The sequence below is a fragment of the Oncorhynchus tshawytscha genome, linkage group LG21 (genome assembly GCF_018296145.1).
Source record: "Oncorhynchus tshawytscha isolate Ot180627B linkage group LG21, Otsh_v2.0, whole genome shotgun sequence".
Lineage (NCBI taxonomy): Eukaryota > Metazoa > Chordata > Actinopteri > Salmoniformes > Salmonidae > Oncorhynchus > Oncorhynchus tshawytscha.
This window is the reverse complement of record NC_056449.1, coordinates 30416560-30439354: the sequence shown is the minus strand read 5'-3', so window position 1 is coordinate 30439354 and position 22795 is coordinate 30416560. Positions and strand designations below refer to the sequence as shown.

General features: G+C 43.1%; 1 protein-coding gene across 2 annotated transcripts in view; it reads right to left on the bottom strand.

Moving 5' to 3' along the window:
• The window catches only part of LOC112235497 (butyrophilin subfamily 3 member A2), a 33753-nt gene extending 12825 nt beyond the window's left edge, over positions 1-20928 (bottom strand). For both annotated transcript variants that reach the window (XM_024403949.2, XM_024403950.2), the window contains exons 1-2: positions 20665-20928; positions 13313-13663 (exon numbers count right to left, since the gene is read on the bottom strand). In XM_024403949.2, the coding sequence (XP_024259717.1) occupies positions 13313-13663; positions 20665-20737 (424 nt within the window). In that variant the 5' untranslated portion in view covers positions 20738-20928. The remainder of the gene's footprint in view (positions 1-13312; positions 13664-20664) is intronic.
• Between the last annotated feature and the right edge of the window lie 1867 nt (positions 20929-22795).

The window sequence follows — 22795 nt, the reverse complement described above, 5'->3', positions numbered from 1 at the left end:
CTTTGAAAGCCAAGTCAACAAACAGATTACCGACCATTTCGAATCTCACCATACCTTCTCTGCTATGCAATCTGGTTTCAGAGCTGGTCATGGGTGCACCTCAGCCACGCTCAAGGTCCAAAACGATATAATAACTGCTATCAATAAAAGATAGTACTGTGCAGCCGTCTTCATCGATCTGGCCAAGGCTTTAGACTCTGTCAATCACCATATTCTTATTGGCAAACTCAACAGCCTTGGTTTCTCTAATGACTGCCTCACCTGGTTCACCAACTACTTCTCAGACAGAGTTCAGTGTGTCAAATCTGAGGGCCTGTTGTCCAGACCTCTGGCAGTCCCACAGGGTTCAATTCTCTGGCTGACTCTTTTCTATGTATATATCAAAGATGTCGCTCTTGCTGCTGGTGATTCTTCGATCCACATCTATGCAGACAACACCATTCTGTATACATGTGGCCCTTCTTTGGACACTGTTAACAAACCTCCAAATGAGCTTCAACGCCATACAACTCTTCTTCCGTGGCCTCCAACTGCTCTTAAATGCTAGTAAAATGAAATGCATGCTCTTCAACCGATCGCTTTTCGCACCCACCCGACTAGCATCACTACTCTGGACGGTTCTGACTTAGAATATGTGGACAACTACAAATACCTAGGTGTCTGGTTAGACTGTAAACTCTCCTTCCAGACTCACACTAAACATCTCCAATCCATAGTTAAACCTAGCATTGGCTTCCTATTTCACAACAAAGCCTCCTTCACTCATGCTGCCAAACATACCCTCGTGAAACTGACTATCCTACCGATCCTTGACTTCAGTGATGTCATTTACAAAATAGCCTCCAACACTCTACTCAGCAAATTGGATGCAGTCTATCACAGTGCCATCTGTTTTGTCACCAAAGCCCCATATACTACCCACCACTGTGATCTGCAAGGTACTTCCGGCGCCGACAGAGATGGCCGCCTCGCTTCACGTTCCTAGGAAACTATGCAGTTTTTTGTTTTTTACGTGTTATTTCTTACATTAGTACCCCAGGTCATCTTGGGGTTTCATTACATACAGTCGAGAAGAACTACTGAATATAAGATCAGCGTCAACTCACCATCAGTACGACCAAGAATATGATTTTCACGAAGCGGATCCTGTGTTCTGCCTTTCAACCAGGACAACGGAATGGATCCTATGCGGCGACCCAAAAAAACGACTCCGTAAAAGAGGGAAACGAGGCGGTCTTCTGGTCAGACTCCGGAGACGGGCACATCGTGCACCACTCCCTAGCATTCTTCTCTCCAATGTCCAGTCTCTTGACAACAAGGTTGATGAAATCCGAGCAAGGGTAGCATTCCAGAGGGACATCAGAGACTGTAACATTCTTTGCTTCACGGAAACATGGCTAACTGGAGAGACGCTATCGGAGGCGGTGCAGCCAGCGGGTTTCTCCACGCATCGCGCCGACAGAAACAAACATCTTTCTGGTAAGAAGAGGGGCGGGGGCATATGCCTTATGGCTAACGAGACATGGTGTGATGAAAAACATACAGGAACTCAAATCCTTCTGTTCACCTGATTTAGAATTCCTCACAATCAAATGTCGACCACATTATCTACCAAGAGAATTCTCTTCGATTATAATCACAGCCGTATATATCCCACCCAAGCAGACACATCTATGGCTCTGAACGAACTTTATTTGACTCTTCTCTTTGCAAACTGGAATCCATTTATCCGGAGGCTGCATTCATTGTAGCTGGGGATTTTAACAAGGCTAATCTGAAAACAAGACTCCCTAAATTTTATCAGCATATCGATTGCGCAACCAGGGGTGGAAAAACCTTGGATCATTGTTACTCTAACTTCCGCGACGCATATAAGGGCCTGCCCCGCCCTCCTTTCGGAAAAGCTGACCACGACTCCATTTTGTTGATCCCTGCCTACAGACAGAAACTAAAAAAAGAAGCTCCCACGCTGAGGTCTGTTCAACGCTGGTCTGACCAAGCTGACTCCACACTCCAAGACTTCCATCACGTGGACTGGGAGATGTTTCGTATTGCGTCAGATAACAACATTGACGAATACGCTGATTCGGTGTGCGAGTTCATTAGAACGTGCGTTGAAGATGTCGTTCCCATAGCAACGATTAAAACATTCCCTAACCAGAAACCGTGGATTGATGGCAGCATTCGCGTGAAACTGAAAGCGCGAACCACTGCTTTTAATCAGGGCAAGGTGACTGGTAACATGACCGAATACAAACAGTGCAGCTATTCCCTCCGCAAGGCTATCAAACAAGCTAAGCGCCAGTACAGAGCCAAAGTAGAATCTCAATTCAACGGCTCAGACACAAGAGGTATGTGGCAGGGTCTACAGTCAATCACGGACTACAAGAAGGAAACCAGCCCAGTCACGGACCAGGATGTCTTGTTCCCAGGCAGACTAAATAACTTTTTTGCCCGCTTCGAGGACAATACAGTGCCACTGACACGGCCTGAAACGAAAACATGCGGACTCTCCTTCACTGCAGCCGAGGTGAGTAAGACATTTAAACGTGTTAACCCTCGCAAGGCTGCAGGCCCAGACGGCATCCCTAGCCGCGCCCTTAGAGCATGCGCAGACCAGCTGGCCGGTGTGTTTACGGACATATTCAATCAATCCCTATACCAGTCTGCTGTTCCCACATGCTTCAAGAGGGCCACCATTGTTCCTGTTCCCAAGAAAGCTAAGGTAACTGAGCTAAACGACTACCGCCCCGTAGCACTCACTTCCGTCATCATGAAGTGCTTTGAGAGACTAGTCAAGGACCATATCACCTCCACCCTACCGGACACCCTAGACCCACTCCAATTTGCTTACCGCCCAAATAGGTCCACAGACGATGCAATCCTAACCACACTGCACACTGCCCTAACCCATCTGGACAAGAGGAATACCTTTGTGAGAATGCTGTTCATCGACTACAGCTCGGCATTCAACACCATAGTACCCTCCAAGCTCGTCATCAAGCTCGAGACCCTGGGTCTCGACCCCGCCCTGTGCAACTGGGTACTGGACTTCCTGACGGGCCGCCCCCAGGTGGTGAGGGTAGGCAACAACATCTCTACCCCGCTGATCCTCAACACTGGGGCCCCACAAGGGTGCGTTGAGCCCTCTCCTGTACTCCCTGTTCACCCACGACTGCGTGGCCACGCACGCCTCCAACTCAATCATCAAGTTTGCGGACGACACAACAGTGGTAGGCTTGATTACCAACAACGACGAGACGGCCTACAGGGAGGAGGTGAGGGCCCTCGGAGTGTGGTGTCAGGAAAATAACCTCACACTCAACGTCAACAAAACTAAGGAGATGATTGTGGACTTCAGGAAACAGCAGAGGGAACACCCCCCTATCCACATCGATGGAACAGTAGTGGAGAGGGTAGCAAGTTTTAAGTTCTTCGGCATACACATCACAGACAAACTGAATTGGTCCACTCACACAGACAGCATCGTGAAGAAGGCGCAGCAGCGCCACTTCAACCTCAATTCGGCTTGTCACCAAAAGCACTCACAAACTTCTACAGATGCACAATCGAGAGCATCCTGGCGGGCTGTATCACCGCCTGGTATGGCAACTGCACCGCCCTCAACCGTAAGGCTCTCCAGAGGGTAGTGAGGTCTGCACAACGCATCACCGGGGGCAAACTACCTGCCCTCCAGGACACCTACACCACCCGATGCTACAGGAAGGCCATAAAGATCATCAAGGACAACAACCACCCGAGCCACTGCCTGTTCACCCCGCTATCATCCAGAAGGCGAGGTCAGTACAGGTGCATCAAAGCTGGGACCGAGAGACTGAAAAACAGCTTCTATCCCAAGGCCATCAGACTGATAAACAGCCACCACTAACATTGAGTGGCTGCTGCCAACACACTGACACTGACACTGACTCAACTCCAGCCACTTTAATAATGGGAATTGATGGGAAATGATGTAAAATATATCACTACCCACTTTAAACAATGCTACCTAATATAATGTTACATACCCTACATTATTCATCTCATATGCATACGTATATACTGTACTCTATATCATCTACTGCATCCTTATGTAATACATGTATCACTAGCCACTTTAACTATGCCACTTTGTTTACATACTCATCTCATATGTATATACTGTACTCGATACCATCTACTGTATCTTGCCTATGCTGCTCTGTACCATCACTCATTCATATATCTTTATGTACATATTCTTTATCCCCTTACACTGTGTATAAGACAGTAGTTTTGAAAATGTTAGTTAGATTACTTGTTGGTTATTACTGCATTGTCGGAACTAGAAGCACAAGCATTTCGCTACACTCGCATTAACATCTGCTAACCATGTGTATGTGACAAATAAATTTGATTTGATTTGTATGCTCTCGTTGGCTGGCACTTGCTTCATATTCGTCGCCAAACCTACTGACTCCAGGTCATCTATAAGTCTTTTATAGGTAAGCAGCAGCACCTACCTGTAGCACGCGCTCCAGCAGGTATATTTCACTGGTCATCCACAAAGCCAACACGTCCTTTGGCCACCTTTACTTCCAGTTCTCAGTTCTGTGTCTGACCAATGAGAAGCTAAGAAGCTAAGATCCAAGATCTTATTTTTTTACATCAAAATAAATCATGCCTTTTGCAATTTAAAAATAGGAGTTGTTCAAACATAGCTTCTCCCTGGATGTTGGTGATATTGTTAACATGCTTCTGTTTTAAAACCCTTGGACACAATCTACCATTCCGCAATACGTTTTATCACAGGGGACAATGTTAGGACTCATCACTGTAGTCTGTACTTAATGTGGGATGGACCTCTCTGTCTGAAAGAAGAGAGCTGCATTCTCTTATTTATTTACAAAGCACCCTGACAAACTCCCTCCATATGTAAATTAATTAATTAAGATAAAAAGTAATAAGTTACCAAACCCATACCAAACCCATTCTCAGGAATGGATAACACTAGAGATCACTTCAGTCTCTGCGCTTTGTTTTTTATGCCCCTAATTTGTGTAACAATCTGCAGAGTTCACTGCTGCTAGATGTGCAGGCGACACTCAGGCAGTTTAAATTATTTGATTTGATCTGAATGGGATGGCTTTTATTAAACAAATATTCATTTTTATTGTGCTGAATAAGATTGTTTTATACACACGTATGTTTTAATATTCATTTTTTATTGTAATGTGTACAGGGCTCTCTTGTAACATTGAGATTAAAATCTATGTGACTACCTATTTAAATAAAGGTTAAATATTTATTTTTCAATAAAATACTATGAGTCAACAGTATATAGTAGGAATATTGGGACACAGTAGTGTGACAGTGTGGGAGGTTAGGATGTGTGAGGAATGTGTTGTAAAGGCTGTGTGCTGAGCAGCTGAATACATGATGAGGGTGGAAGACCAGCTGAATACATGATCTATAACAGAGGAAGGAATGATGAGGGAGGAAGACCAGCTGAATACATGATGAGGGAGGAAGACCAGCTGAATACATGATCTATAACAGAGGAAGGAATGAGGGAGGAAGACCAGCTGAATACATTATCTCTAACAGAGGAAGGAATGATGGAGGAAGACCAGCTGAATACATGATCTCTAACAGAGGAAGGAATGATGGAGGAAGACCAGCTGAATACATGATCTCTAACAGAGGAAGGACTGATGAAGGAGGAAGACCAGCTGAAAACATGATCTATAACAGAGGAAGGAATGATGAGGGAGGAAGACCAGCTGAATACATTATCTCTAACAGAGGAAGGAATGATGGAGGAAGACCAGCTGAATACATGATCTCTAACAGAGGAAGGACTGATGAAGGAGGAAGACCAGCTGAAAACATGATCTATAACAGAGGAAGGAATGATGAGGGAGGAAGACCAGCTGAAAACATGATCTATAACAGAGGAAGGAATGATGAGGGAGGAAGACCAGCTGAATACATTATCTCTAACAGAGGAAGGAATGATGGAGGAAGACCAGCTGAATACATGATCTCTAACAGAGGAAGGACTGATGAAGGAGGAAGACCAGCTGAAAACATGATCTATAACAGAGGAAGGAATGAAAAAGACCAGCTGATCTATAACAGAGGAAGGAATGATGGAGGAAGACCAGCTGAATACATGATCTCCAGAGGAAGGACTGATGAATACATGATCTATAACAGAGGAAGGAATGATGAGGGAGGAAGACCAGCTGAATACATGATCTCTAACAGAGGAAGGAATGATGAGGGAGGAAGACCAGCTGAATACATGATCTCTAACAGAGGAAGGAATGATGAGGAGGAAGACCAGCTGAATACATGATTAGGGAGGAAGACCAGCTGAATACATGATGAGGGAGGAAGACCAGCTGAATACATGATCTATAACAGAGGAAGGAATGATGAGGGAGGAAGACCAGCTGAATACATGATCTCTAACAGAGGAAGGAATGATGAGGGAGGAAGACCAGCTGAATACATGATCTATAACAGAGGAAGGAATGATGAGGGAGGAAGACCAGCTGAATACATGATGAGAGAGGAAGACCAGCTGAATACATGATCTATACTAGAGGAAGGAATGATGAGGGAGGAAGACCAGCTGAATACATGATGAGGGAGGAAGACCAGCTGAATACATGATCTATAACAGAGTAAGGAATGATGAGGGAAGAAGACCAGCTGAATACATGATCTATAACAGAGGAAGGAATGATGAGGGAGGAAGACCAGCTGAATACATGATGAGAGAGGAAGACCAGCTGAATACATGATCTATAACAGAGGAAGGAATGATGAGGGAGGAAGACCAGCTGAATACATGATGAGGGAGGAAGACCAGCTGAATACATGATGAGGGAGGAAGACCAGCTGAATACATGATCTATAACAGAGTAAGGAATGATGACGGAGGAAGACCAGCTGAATACATGATGAGGGAGGAAGACCAGCTGAATACATGATGAGGGAGGAAGACCAGCTGAATACATGATCTATAACAGAGGAAGGAATGATGAGGGAGGAAGACCAGCTGAATACATGATGAGAGAAGAAGACCAGCTGAATACATGATCTATAACAGAGGAAGGAATGATGAGGGAGGAGACCAGCTGAATACATGATCTATAACAGAGGAAGGAATGATGAAGGAGAAAGACCAGCTGAATACATGATCTCTAACAGAGGAAGGACTGATGAGGGAGGAAGACCAGCTGAAAACATGATCTATAACAGAGGAAGGAATGATGAGGGAGGAAGACCAGCTGAAAACATGATCTATAACAGAGGAAGGAATGATGAGGGAGGAAGACCAGCTGAATACATGATCTATAACAGAGGAAGGAATGATGAGGGAGGAAGACCAGCTGAATACATGATATATAACAGAGGAAGGAATGATGAGGGAGGAAGACCAGCTGAATACATGATGAGGGAGGAAGACCAGCTGAATACATGATCTATAACAGAGGAAGGAATGATGAGGGAGGAAGACCAGCTGAATACATGATCTCTAACAGAGGAAGGAATGATGAAGGAGGAAGACCAGCTGAATACATGATCTTTAACAGAGGAAGGAATGATGAGGGAGGAACACCAGCTGAATACATGATGAGGGAGGAAGACCAGCTTAATACATGACCTATAACAGAAGAAGGAATGATGAGGGAGGAAGACCAGCTGAATACATAATCTCTAATAGAGGAAGACCAGCTGAATACATGATCTAGAACAGAGGAAGGAATGATGAGGGAGGAAGACCAGCTGAATACATGATGAGGGAGGAAGACCAGCTGAATACATGATGAGGGAGGAAGACCAGCTGAATACATGATGAGGGAGGAAGACCAGCTGAATACATGATCTATAACAGAGGAAGGAATGATGAGGGAGGAAGACCAGCTGAATACATGATGAGAGAGGAAGACCAGCTGAATACATGATCTATAACAGAGGAAGGAATGATGAAGGAGGAAGACCAGCTGAATACATGATCTCTAACAGAGGAAGGACTGACGAGGGAGGAAGACCAGCTGAAAACATGATCTATAACAGAGGAAGGAATGATGAGGGAGGAAGACCAGCTGAATACATGATCTATAACAGAGGAAGGAATGATGAGGGAGGAAGACCTGCTGAATACATGATGAGGGAGGAAGACCAGCTGAATACATGATCTATAACAGAGGAAGGAATGATGAGGAGGAAGACCAGCTGAATACATGATCTAGGACAGAGGAAGGAATGATGAGGGAGGAAGACCAGCTGAATGACATGATGAGGGGAGGAAGACCAGCTGAATACATGATCTCTAACAGAGGAAGGAATGATGAGGGAGGAAGACCAGCTGAAAACATGATCTATAACAGAGGAAGGAATGATGAGGGAGGAAGACCAGCTGAATACATGATCTATAACAGAGGAAGGAATGATGAGGGAGGAAGACCAGCTGAATACATGATCTATAACAGAGGAAGGAATGATGAGGGAGGAAGACCAGCTGAATACATGATGAGAGAGGAAGACCAGCTGAATACATGATCTATACTAGAGGAAGGAATGATGAGGAAGACCAGCTGAATACATGATGAGGGAGGAAGACCAGCTGAATACATGATCTATAAAGACCAGCTGAATGATGAGGGAGGAAGACCAGCTCATGATCTATAACAGAGGAAGGAATGATGAGGGAGGAAGACCAGCTGAATACATGATGAGAGAGGAAGACCAGCTGAATACATGATCTATAACAGAGGAAGGAATGATGAGGGAGGAGACCAGCTGAATACATGATCTATAACAGAGGAAGGAATGATGAAGGAGAAAGACCAGCTGAATACATGATCTCTAACAGAGGAAGGACTGATGAAGGAGGAAGACCAGCTGAAAACATGATCTATAACAGAGGAAGGAATGATGAGGGAGGAAGACAAGCTGAATACATGATCTCTAACAGAGGAAGGAATGATGAGGGAGGAAGACCAGCTGAAAACATGATCTATAACAGAGGAAGGAATGATGAGGGAGGAAGACCAGCTGAATACATGATCTATAACAGAGGAAGGAATGATGAGGGAGGAAGACCAGCTGAATACATGATATATAACAGAGGAAGGAATGATGAGGGAGGAAGACCAGCTGAATACATGATGAGGGAGGAACACCAGCTGAATACATGATCTATAACAGAGGAAGGAATGATGAGGGAGGAAGACCAGCTGAATACATGATGAGGGAGGAAGACCAGCTGAATACATGATCTATAACAGAGTAATAATGATGAGGGAGGAAGACCAGCTGAATACATGATGAGGGAGGAAGACCAGCTGAATAAATGATGAGGGAGGAAGACCAGCTGAATACATGATCTATAACAGAGGAAGGAATGATGAGGGAGGAAGACCAGCTGAAAACATGATCAATAACAGAGGAAGGAATGATGAGGGAGGAAGACCAGCTGAATACATGATCTATAACAGAGGAAGGAATGATGAGGAGGAAGACCAGCTGAATACATGATGAGGAAGGAGATGAAGACCAGCTGAATACATGATGAGGGAGGAAGACCAGCTGAATACATGATCTATAACAGAGGAAGGAATGATGAGGGAGGAGACCAGCTGAATACATGACCTATAACAGAGGAAGGAATGATGAGGGAGGAAGACCAGCTGAATACATAATCTCTAATAGAGGAAGGAATGATGGAGGAAGACCAGCTGAATACATGATCTAGAACAGAGGAAGGAATGATGAGGGAGGAAGACCAGCTGAATACATGATGAGGGAGGAAGACCAGCTGAATACATGATGAGGGAGGAAGACCAGCTGAATACATGATCTATAACAGAGTAAGGAATGATGACAGAGGAAGACCAGCTGAATACATGATGAGGGAGGAAGACCAGCTGAATACAGGATGAGGGAGGAAGACCAGCTGAATACATGATCTATAACAGAGGAAGGAATGATGAGGGAGGAAGACCAGCTGAAAACATGATCAATAACAGAGGAAGGAATGATGAGGGAGGAAGACCAGCTGAATACATGATCTATAACAGAGGAAGGAATGATGAGGGAGGAAGACCAGCTGAATACATGATCTATAACAGAGGAAGGAATGATGATGAGGAGGAAGACCAGCTGAAAACATGATCTATAACAGAGGAAGGAATGATGAGGGAGGAAGACCAGCTGAAAACATGATCTATAACAGAGGAAGGAATGATGAGGGAGGAAGACCAGCTGAATACATGATCTATAACAGAGGAAGGAATGATGAGGGAGGAAGACCAGCTGAATACATGATCTATAACAGAGGAAGGAATGATGAGGGAGGAAGACCAGCTGAATACATGATGAGGGAGGAAGACCAGCTGAATACATGATGAGGGAGGAAGACCAGCTGAATACATGATCTATAACAGAGGAAGGAATGATGAGGGAGGAAGACCAGCTGAATACATGATCTATAACAGAGGAAGGAATGATGAGGGAGGAAGACCAGCTGAAAACATGATCTATAACAGAGGAAGGAATGATGAGGGAGGAAGACCAGCTGAATACATGATGAGGGAGGAAGACCAGCTGAATACATGATCTATAACAGAGGAAGACCAGCTGAATACATGATCTATACTAGAGGAAGGAATGATGAGGGAGGAAGACCAGCTGAATACATGATGAGGGAGGAAGACCAGCTGAATACATGATGAGGGAGGAAGACCAGCTGAATACATGATCTATAACAGAGGAAGGAATGATGAGGGAGGAAGACCAGCTGAATACATGATCTATAACAGAGGAAGGAATGATGAGGAGGAAGACCAGCTGAATACATGATGAGAGAGGAAGACCAGCTGAATACATGATCTATAACAGAGGAAGGAATGATGAGGGAGGAGACCAGCTGAATACATGATCTATAACAGAGGAAGGAATGATGAGGGAGGAAGACCAGCTGAATACATGATCTCTAACAGAGGAAGGAATGATGAGGGAGGAAGACCAGCTGAAAACATGATCTATAACAGAGGAAGGAATGATGAGGGAGGAAGACCAGCTGAATACATGATCTATAACAGAGGAAGGAATGATGAGGGAGGAAGACCAGCTGAATACATGATCTATAACAGAGGAAGGAATGATGAGGGAGGAAGACCAGCTGAATACATGATGAGGGAGGAAGACCAGCTGAATACATGATCTATAACAGAGGAAGGAATGATGAGGGAGGAAGACCAGCTGAATACATGATGAGGAAGGAATGATGAAGACCAGCTGAATACATGATCTATAACAGAGGAAGGAATGATGAGGGAGGAAGACCAGCTGAATACATGATGAGGAGGAAGGAATGATGAGGAGGAAGACCAGCTGAATACATGATGAGGAGGAAGACCAGCTGAATACATGATCTATAACAGAGGAAGGAATGATAAGGGAGGAAGACCAGCTGAATACATGATGAGGGAGGAAGACCAGCTGAATACATGATCTATAACAGAGTAAGGAATGATGAGGGAGGAAGACCAGCTGAATACATGATGAGGGAGGAAGACCAGCTGAATACATGATCTATAACAGAGGATGAGGAGGAAGACCAGCTGAATACATGATGATAAAGACCAGCTGAATACATGATGAGGGGAAGACCAGCTGAAAACATGATCTATAACAGAGGAAGGAATGATGAGGGAGGAAGACCAACTGAATACATGATATATAACAGAGGAAGGAATGATGAGGAGGAAGACCAGCTGAATACATGATGAGGGAGGAAGACCAGCTGAATACATGATGAGAGAGGAAGACCAGCTGAATACATGATCTATAACAGAGGAAGGAATGATGAGGGAGGAAGACCAGCTGAATACATGATCTATAACAGAGGAAGGAATGATGAAGGAGGAAGACCAGCTGAATACATGATCTCTAACAGAGGAAGACCAATGAATGATGAGGAGGAAGACCAGCTGAATACATGATCTCTAACAGAGGAAGGAATGATGAGGGGAAAGACCAGCTGAAAACATGATCTATAACAGAGGAAGGAATGATGAGGGAGGAAGACCAGCTGAAAACATGATCTATAACAGAGGAAGGAATGATGAGGGAGGAAGACCAGCTGAATACATGATCTATAACAGAGGAAGGAATGATGAGGGAGGAAGACCAGCTGAATACATGATGAGGGAGGAAGACCAGCTGAATACATGATCTATAACAGAGGAAGGAATGATGAGGGAGGAAGACCAGCTGAATACATGATGAGGGAGGAAGACCAGCTGAATACATGATCTATAACAGAGTAAGGAATGATGAGGGAGGAAGACCAGCTGAATACATGATGAGGGAGGAAGACCAGCTGAATACATGATCAGGGAGGAAGACCAGCTGAATACATGACCTATAACAGAGGAAGGAATGATGAGGGAGGAAGACCAGCTGAATACATGCTCTATAACAGAGGAAGGAATGATGAGGGAGGAAGACCAGCTGAATACATAATCTCTAATAGAGGAAGGAATGATGAAGGAGGAAGACCAGCTGAATACATGATGAGGGAGGAAGACCAGCTGAATACATGATCTATAACAGAGGAAGGAATGATGAAGGAGGAAGACCAGCTGAATACATGATCTATCACAGAGGAAGGAATGATGAGGGAGGAAGACCAGCTGAATACATGATCTATCACAGAGGAAGGAATGATGAGGGAGGAAGACCAGCTGAATACATAATCTCTGACAGAGGAAGGAATGATGAAGGAGGAAGACCAGCTGAATACATGATGAGGGAGGAAGACCAGCTGAATACATGATCTATAACAGAGGAAGGAGTGATGAGGGAGGAAGACCAGCTGAATACATGATCTATCACAGAAGAAGGACTGATGAGGGAGGAAGACCAGCTAAATATGTGATCTATAACAGAGGAAGGAATTATGAGGGAGGAAGACCAGCTGAATACATGATCTCTAACAGAGGAAGGAGTGATGAGGGAGGACGACCAGCTGAATACATGATCTATAACAGAGGAAGGAATGATGAGGGAGGAAGACCAGCTGAATACATGATCTCTAACAGAGGAAGGACTGATGAGGGAGGAAGACCAGCTGAATACATGACCTATAACAGAGGAAGGAATGATGAGGGAGGAAGACCAGCTGAATACATGATCTCTAACAGAGGAATGAATGATGAGGGAGGAAGACATGTTTATATTTTAGCAGCCAATCATTTAGCCAGATTTACCAATACAACCTCTGATCACATCTCCAGTATTCATGACTCACCAACAAAGAGTTGAACGGTGGTTTCCTTCACCTGGCTGGTCAGTGTTGGAATGAAGCACCTGTAGCTTCCAGCATCAGAGAGAGTAACTATGTTCAGCTTTAAGGAGACGATGCCGTTCTTCAGTTCTTCATGAAACATTGATGTTCTTCCCTTGTAGGATGGAGACTGATCCTTGTTGGAGTCTCGACCGTCACGGTAAAGATGGACGTTTTTCGTTTTCAGGTACAATCCTGTCCATTTCACTACCATGTCCTCAGCACTGACACTGGGTTTCAGGGAACATGGTAGAATGACGTCATCACCAGCTAAGGCAACGACTGGGTCAGCCGGTCCAACAACATCAGACGACCCTGGAGAAAAACAAACAAAGATAATTGGTAACATGTGTTGCTGCCTTGTAATATTGTTGTCTTAGGTCTCCCTTTACAACCTGAACCTCAGATGACCCTGGAGAAAAATAAATTACACACAGTTAAAGTTAACTTCCTGTTCTTCCATGGATTCTGGCCCATATTACATAATTCCTATGTGAAGACTCAATAATGAATTGAAGTCAAATGAAGTCAGTTAAGATAGCGTCTCATGTGGGAGATTTATGTAGACATAACATGGAGGCAGTTTGAGCTACTCAAGGAAGTGACGTTGCAGGCTAGCTCAATGCTGCCTCTGCCATAACTAAAGTTGAAGGCCAACCGGGGTACTGCAGGCTGCCATTAGCAACTACACACTGAGTACACTGAGCATACAAAACATTACGAACTCCTGCTCTTTCCATGACAGACTGACCAGGTGAATCCAGGTGAAAGCCATGATCCCTTATTGATGTCACTCATTAGATCCACTTCAAATCAGTGTAGATCGCAAGCCAAACAGGCCAGACAGCCGAACCCGGCCGTGATACATTTATGATCGGCCCGCACAATGATTTGGGTTGTCAATGAATCTTGTCACGCTTCCATACAACCCGCAATGCACTGCCCTATAATTCACAGCAGGTACTGCACGTCAAACATCATTGCATTGACAAACACCCCACCCCCCTCATCCCAGACTCACACCCCCCCCCTCATCCCAGACACCCCCTCATCCCAGACACACCCCCCCCCATCCCAGACCCCCCCTCATCCCAGACACCCCCCTCATCCCAGACACCCCCCTCATCCCAGACACACACCCCTGACTCATCCCACACAGATCAGATGGAGTTAAACCCTTCCTGTATTCATCATCAGATGGAGTTAAACTATATAACATTCCTGTATTCTGACTAGATCAGATGGTGGTAAACTATATAACCTTCCTGTATTCTGACTAGATCAGATGGAGTTAAACTATATAACCTTCCTGTATTCTGACTAGATCAGATGGTGGTAAACTACATAACCTTCCTGTATTAAGACTAGATCAGATGGTGGTAAACTATATAACCTTCCTGTATTCTGACTAGATCAGATGGTGGTAAACTATATAACCTTCCTGTATTCTGACTAGATCAGATGGTGGTAAACTATATAACCTTCCTGTATTCTGACTAGATGGTGTTAAACTATAACCTTCCTGTATTCTGACTAGATCAGATGGAGTTAAACTATATAACCTTCCTGTATTCTGACTAGTTGGAGTAACACTATATAATCTTCCTATATTCTGACTAGGTCAGATGGAGTTAAACTATATAACCTTCCTGTATTCTGACTAGATCAGATGGTGTTAAACTATATAACCTTCCTGTATTCTGACTAGATGGTGTTAAACTATATAACCTTCCTGTATTCTGACTAGATCAGATGGTGGTAAACTATATAACCTTCCTGTATTCTGACTAGATGGTGTTAAACTATATAACCTTCCTGTATTCTGACTAGATGGTGGTAAACTATATAACCTTCCTGTATTCTGACTAGATCAGATGGTGGTAAACTATATAACCTTCCTGTATTCTGACTAGATCAGATGGTGGTAAACTATATAACCTTCCTGTATTCTGACTAGATCAGATGGAGTTAAACTATATAACCTTCTGGTATTTTAAAAAGTGCATTCTCACTGTTGAGTTTTGAAACCATAATAATCAGCTAACCATCCTATAATCTCATGAGAAAAGAGTTGGTGTCTTTGATGTAATGTTATACTTATAATAGTTATTCTATTTGATTCTGTTATGCAGAATATCTACAAAGATGAAATTGCATATTGTAAGTAATCCTAGGGTCCCATTCGCAATCACTGTTGAACATTTACTTTGTATCAGTAAAGAAATACAGTCTTTATTAACTGGGTTATATAATTAATTATTATAATTACAAAATGAACATAGTCGAACAAGAACAACAATTCATTTTTGAGGCCGTCTTCCACTTCTCTGATGGTATTGATGTAATGCCTTAACAACAGTCTGGTGTTGGTCCAACAGGCTCTGATGGTATATGATGCAGTGCTTAAAGAATATAAAAAAGTAATCAGTCACTGTTGCATATAGTCAAACTACATGATACAACAGCCATATTGACAGCCACAGGAAGTATTGTTGAGATAGTCAAATGCATTTAGAAGTGTGAAGAGATCTTTACAGTTATCCAAAATAAACCCCATCCTTGTCTACCATGCATTTACAGAGCATTTACAGCTAAAAAATATTTGTGATGCAGGGCTCTACAGTGTGACTGTTTTACTCCCATACGTATAAAATAGATGCGTGCAAACTGAAAAAGTTAAGTACGAGCACAAGTTTTTAGAAACAGCGAGGCATTAGTGGGGCCATCTAGCTTCCTCATCTACATTATCTTCTCATCTGAAAAACAGAAACAGGCCTATTGTTGGAGAGCGGATCCTCCTCACAATGATAAACTTCTGGAATAGTCTCCAGATTCCACTCTTAAAAGCTTTTCTTTCACAAATCCACCCATGAATCTCTGAAGAGAAAAATTATTTTTAAAAGTATCAAGATCAACAATACTGTCACCAACTGATTACTTTCTCACACACTGTATGACTTGTGTCCTTTGTCTTTGCACACACACACACACTTCCAGAACCAGATCACATCATGAAAGTGCTCCGTCTTGTCTGTGAAAGGGAAGGGGCTTTGAAAAGCAGTCACACACACAGAGAGCGAAAAAAAATAATGGGTAGACCAACAGGTACTACAGTAGCTATCTCTTGCATAGCTAACGTGAGCCTCCAACTTGGTTAAATTAACCCAGGCGGACTAGCTACAAAAAGTCAAACCTAGCTGTGGTAGCTAGCTAGATTGCTAGCGTGAACCTCCAACTTGGTTACATTAACCCAGGCGGACTAGCAAGATACTAGCAGGTGATTAGGTGAGACTGGTTGAACAATGGAAAGAAACACTGTAATCAGTAGATGGAATGTTAAAGATCATGTTGCTACTAAACTGTGTATGGTGCAATAGATGATAGGAGTACCCACACACACAAAAACCATTGTTGACCATTAGGCTTGAAATAATCAAATACAACAAAAACAAAATCACATAATATCTCGTAAAAAAAACTTGTAAGCAATCTTTGTATGATAACTTGTACAAAATAAATAGATAATTGTGCACATTTTCACCCTAAATATTACTTTACAAAGTATAGAGGACGGGAGTCTAATTCTGAAGAAATCCAGAAATATGTGACCCGGAAGTACTTAGTTCTTCTTGCCTGCTTCACAGCAGTCACAGGTGTTATAAGGCATTACCATAGAGAATGACAGTGGGCAATAGGTTGTTTTAGCATGTGCAGCGCCATTTAGGGCTTCCACCAGCACTCTGTATGTTGTCCAGACAATATTATGGCACAGATATAAAGATGAGTCCTCTAATGGGCACTGTAACAGAACCCTTGTTCGACCTGGTGAAATATACTTGGCTTTCGCCATATTCATGACTAAAAAGAGAAGATATTTTACGATCTGAATTCTTTGTATCTCTTCCAGTGTCGATTTCAGCATTTAAATCTTGGTGGGGAAAACTCCCCAATTTTTTTAGATTCATGCCAACAGAGCCACTACACAACACTAAACAACTCATTCATTGCACTATAACGGTGACAAACGTTGCCCACAAACTGTTAGGGCCTACATAAAGCTGTCCCAACAGTAGAGCCTTCTTTTAAGCACCAAATCAAACCAAATCAAGTCACGTGCTCCCCCGAATACAACAGGTGTAGCTTACTTACAGGCTCTAACCAACAGTGCAAAAAAGGTATTAGGTGAACAATAGGTAAGTAAAGAAATAAAACAACAGTAAAAAGACAGTGAAAAATAACAGTAGAGAGGCTATATACAGTAGAGGGGCTATATACAGTAGAGAGGCTATATACAGTAGAGGCTATATACAGTAGAGGCTATATACAGTAGAGAGGCTATATACAGTAGAGAGGCTATATACAGTAGAGAGGCTATATACAGTAGAGAGGCTATATACAGTAGAGAGGCTATATACAGTAGAGAGGCTATATACAGTAGAGAGGTTATATACAGTAGAGAGGCTATATATGTACATGTAGATATGGTTAAAGTGAAGATGCATATATGATAAACAGAGTAGCAGCAGTGTAAAAGAGGGGTTGGGGGGGGGCACACAATGCAAATAGTCTGGGTATCCATTTGATTACCTGTTCAGGAGTCTTATGACTTGGGGGTAAAAACTGTTGAGAAGCCTTTTTGTCCTAGACTTGGCACTCCGGTACCCCTTGTCATGTGGTAGTTGAGAGAACAGTCTATGACTGAGGTGGCTGGGGTCTTTGACAATTTTTAGGGCCTTCCTCTGACAACGCCTGGTGTAGAGGTCCTGGATGGCAGGAAGCTTAGCCCCAGTGATGTACTGGCCTGTACGCACTACCTTCTGTAGTGCCTTGCGGTGGGAGGCCGAGCAATTGCTGTACCAGGCAGTGATGCAACTCAGGATGCTCTCAATGTTGCAGCTGTAGAACCTTTTGAGGATCTCAGGACCCATGCCAAATCTTTTTAGTTTCCTGAAGGGGAATAGGCTTTGTCGTGCCCTCTTTACGACTGTCTTGGTGTGTTTGGACCATTCTAGTTTGTTGTTGATGTGGACACCAAGGAACTTGAAGCTCTCAACCTGCTCCACTACAGCCCCGTCAATAAGAATGGGTTCTGGTTGTTTCCCTCCTGTATTCCCTGTTCACTCACGACTGCGTGGCCAGGCACGACTCCAACACCATCATTAAATTTGCCAATGACACAACAGTGGTAGGCCTGATCACCGATAACGACGAGACAGCCTATAGGGAGGAGGTCAGAGACCTGGCCGGGTGGTGACAGGACAACAACCTCTCCCTCAACGTGATCAAGATAAAGGAGATGATTGTGGACTACAGGAAAAGGAGGACCAAGCACGTCTCCATTAGCTAAAAAAATATATACAGTTGAAGTCGGAAGTTTACATACACCTTAGCCAAATACATTTAAACTCAGTTTTTCACAATTCCTGACATTTAATCCTAGTAAAATGTAATCCTATTCCCTGTCTTGGGTCAGTTAGGATCACCACTTAATTTTAAGAATGTGAAACGTCAGAATAATAGTGGATAGAATAATTTATTTCAGCTTTTATTTCTTTCATCACATTCCCAGTGGGTCAGAAGTTTACATACACTCAATTAGTATTTGGTAGCATTGCCTTTAAAATTGTTTAACTTGGGTCAGACATTTTGGGTAGCCTTCCACAAGCTTCCCACAATAAGTTGGGTGAATTTTGGACCATTCCTCCTGACAGAGCTGGTGTAACCGAGTCAGGTTTGTAGGCCTCCTTGCTCGCACACACTTTTTCAGTTCTGCCCACAACATTTCTATGGGATTGAGGTCAGGGCTTGTGATGGCATTGACTTTGTTGTCCTTAAGCAATTTTACCACAACTTTGGAAGTATGCTTGGGGTCATTGTCCATTTGGAAGACTGATTTGCGACCAAGCTTTTAAAAAAACATAACGATGGTCATTATGGCCAAACAGTTCTATTTTTGTTTCATCAGACCAGAGGACATTTCTCAAAAAAAGTACGATCTTTGTCCTCATGTGCAGTTGCAAACCATCGTCTGGCTTTTAATGACTCCAACCTAAATGTATGTAAACTGCCGACTTCAACTGACGTTTTTTTGTGTGTGTGCCTGTTATTTTGGTATTAATACATGAGTTTGCAAACAATGTAAACAAAATAAATAGGCTTTAGTTAATATTTCAACTTGCATTGTGAAATTGTACCATGGACATTTGATTATATAACATTAATGTGACTTTCGCTATCATTTGTGGACTAGCTAGACAGGTGTGAGCAGTATGGCAAAAAATCCACACATTTTAGCTAATTTTAAACATAACCCTTGTTCCCAAATCTAACCTTAGTTTTTTCGACCTGGTGAGTCTACTCTTCCTTGGCTTTAGCCATATTTATAAATAAAAAGAAAACGTCTCCTCTTTTTAATAAACATGGCACTTCCTTCAGCCTAACAATATTCATATATATATATATATATATATTCATATATATTTAGAAATGGTTAAGGTTAACGAAAATGCTCTCCTAACTTGTTACGAAAATCGTAGCTGTATCGAAGTGTATAACATATATATATATATCCATTCATATTCAATACCCTCTACTTTCCACGGACGGACACACTATATTCACGCCACTTCGATACAGCTACGATTTTCGTAACAAGTTAGGAGAGCATTTTCGTTAACCCTAACCAATTTCTTAACCTAACTATTTGTCCTAACCTGCTACTGAAAAAGTCACTGCCGTGTCGTAGTGAAAATAAATGGGTGGGTATAATTTGTGGAACGTTCCAAACAGGAATCTGTTCCAAAACCTTTGCTAACAAACAACGCATACAGAGTAGCAGGATCAATGACCGAGCTAACTAGCTGCCGAATAGGCATCAACTCACCACGTAGCTTATTCTTAATGTTTGTCCATAGGCTACCAGAGTGAGGACAGAAATTTTTCGGAATAAACGTGGTGAGTGAAAAAAAATATGAAATAGCCCGCTCCTTACCCTGTATCTTATTCGGCCGCTATACTACTTTGTGTTGTTTGTTGGCAACTTTGTTATTTACTAAGTTTTTGGAACAGATTCCTGTTGGAACGTTCCACAAATTATACCCACCCAAAATAAATAGCGTTTGTCTGCCACCGAGACCCTACAGCACCACCACACCCCAAACTGTCCTGTCTGATCAGACAACAACACAGCGACGACAAGACATCTACATTTCCTGCACTCGGTTATGATCCTGCACTTGAATTCTCCCCGTTTCTTTCTTGTTAATATTATGTTCAGATAATAAAATAAATAATGAAGGAATAATGTTGTGTCCTACCTGTCGTTATCAATGAAACACTGATGAACAGAATCCCAAAACACCAGACCGCCGAGGTCGGAAAGGTCTTCATTTCACGAACAAAACAAGTCTGACTCCAAGGTAAAGCTGTTTGTAACTGGTAAATTAAACTATTAGGAGTTTAGAAAAATAAACCAAAACAGTTGAAAGGCTAATTTGGCAACGAACAGAATAAAACACGACGTCTGTTCCAGAAATAACGAGGAAAAGGGTGGTGGAGTTTCACACTTTACTTTCACTTTCACTTACAGTACTTCTAGTTGAATATCATCTCGCGATATCTAGCTCCATCTAGTGTTCTGATATGGACATTAACATTAACTTCATGTCAAATGTCCTAAAACACATACGAGCACAATTGTGAATCGTGAAATAAATGTGACAACAACTTGCAAGGTGAAATTGTCGCAAGAACACTGATCATATAAAATATATGTGAACTTCACTGTCAGTTGTTGACTAGCTAGATAGGTGTGAGCAGTATAGCAGAAATTACACTAATTTAATCAGAGAGAAAGGTAGAGTTATCACCATGTTGCTGCAAGATACTTCAATATGAATTAAATATTAGAGATATACTCAAGGCCCTGGGGGCTGTAGGGGAAACCTGGAATGGAGCATTTAGAATATACTCAAGGCCCTGGGGGCTATAGGGGGAACCTGGAATGGAGCATTTAGGAAGATACTCAAGGCCCTGGGGGCTGTAGGGGGAACCTGGAATGGAGCAGTTAGAAGATACTCAAGACCTGGGGGATGTAGGGGGAACCTGGAATGGAGCATTTAGAAGATACTCAAGGCCCTGGGGGCTGTAGGGGGAACCTGGAATTGAGTATTTAGAAGATACTCAAGGCCCTGGGTGCTGTAGGGGAACCTGGAATGGAGCATTTAGAAGATACTCAAGGCCCTGGGGGCTATAGGGGGAACCTGGAATGGAGCATTTAGAAGATACTCAAGGCCCTGGGGGCTATAGGGGGAACCTGGAATGGAGCATTTAGAAGATACTCAAGGCCCTGGGGGATGTAGGGGGAACCTGGAATGGAGCATTTAGAAGATACTCAAGACCTGGGGGATGTAGGGGGAACCTGGAACGGAGTATTTAGAAGATACTCAAGACCCTGGGGGCTGTACGGGGAACCTGGAATGGATCATTTAGAAGATACTCAAGGCCCTGGGGTCTGTAGGGGGAACCTGGAACGGAGTATTTAGAAGATACTCACGGACCTGGGGGCTGTAGGGGGAACTTGGAATGGAGCATTTAAAAGATACTAAAGGCCCTGGGGGCTGTAGGGGGAACTTGGAATGGAGCATTTAAAAGATACTCAAGGCCCTGAGGACTGTAGGGGGAACTTGGAACCAGGAGGAATTTTGGATGAATGAATTTTAGATGAATTCCTCTTCACAAAACTGTTTCAGTTCAGGAATATTCTTGGGATGTCTGGTGTGAACCGCTCTCTTGAGGTCATGCCACAGCATCTCAATCGGGTTGAGGTCAGGACTCTGACTGGGCCACTCCAGAAGGCGTATTTTCTTCTGTTGAAGCCATTCTGTTGTTGATTTACTTCTGTGTTTTGGGTTGTTGTCCTGTTGAATCACCCAACTTCTGTTGAGCTGCAATTGGAGGACAGATAGCCTTACATTCACCTGCTAAATGTCTTGATAAACTTGGGAAATTCATTTCTCCATAGATGATAGCAAGCTGTCCAGGCCTTGAGGCAGCAAAGCAGCCCCAAACCATGATGCTCCCTCCACCATACTTTACAGTGGGGATGAGGTTTTGATGTTGGTTTGCTGTGCCTTTTTTTTCCCACACATAGTGTTGTGTGTTCCTTCCAAACAACTCAACTGTAGTTTCATCTGTCCTCATAACATTTTGCCAGTAGGGCTGTGGAACATCCAGAGGCTCTTTTGCAAACTTCAGATGTTTTTTTTGGACAGCAGTGGCTTCTTCCGTGGTATCCTCCTATGAACACCTTGTTTAGTGTTTTACGTATCACAGAGTCGTCAACAGAGATGTTAGCATGTTCCAGAGATTTCTGTAAGTCTTTAGCTGACAGTCTAGGATTCATCTTAACCTCATTGAGCATTCACATACTTCTTGTCACTGTAGAGG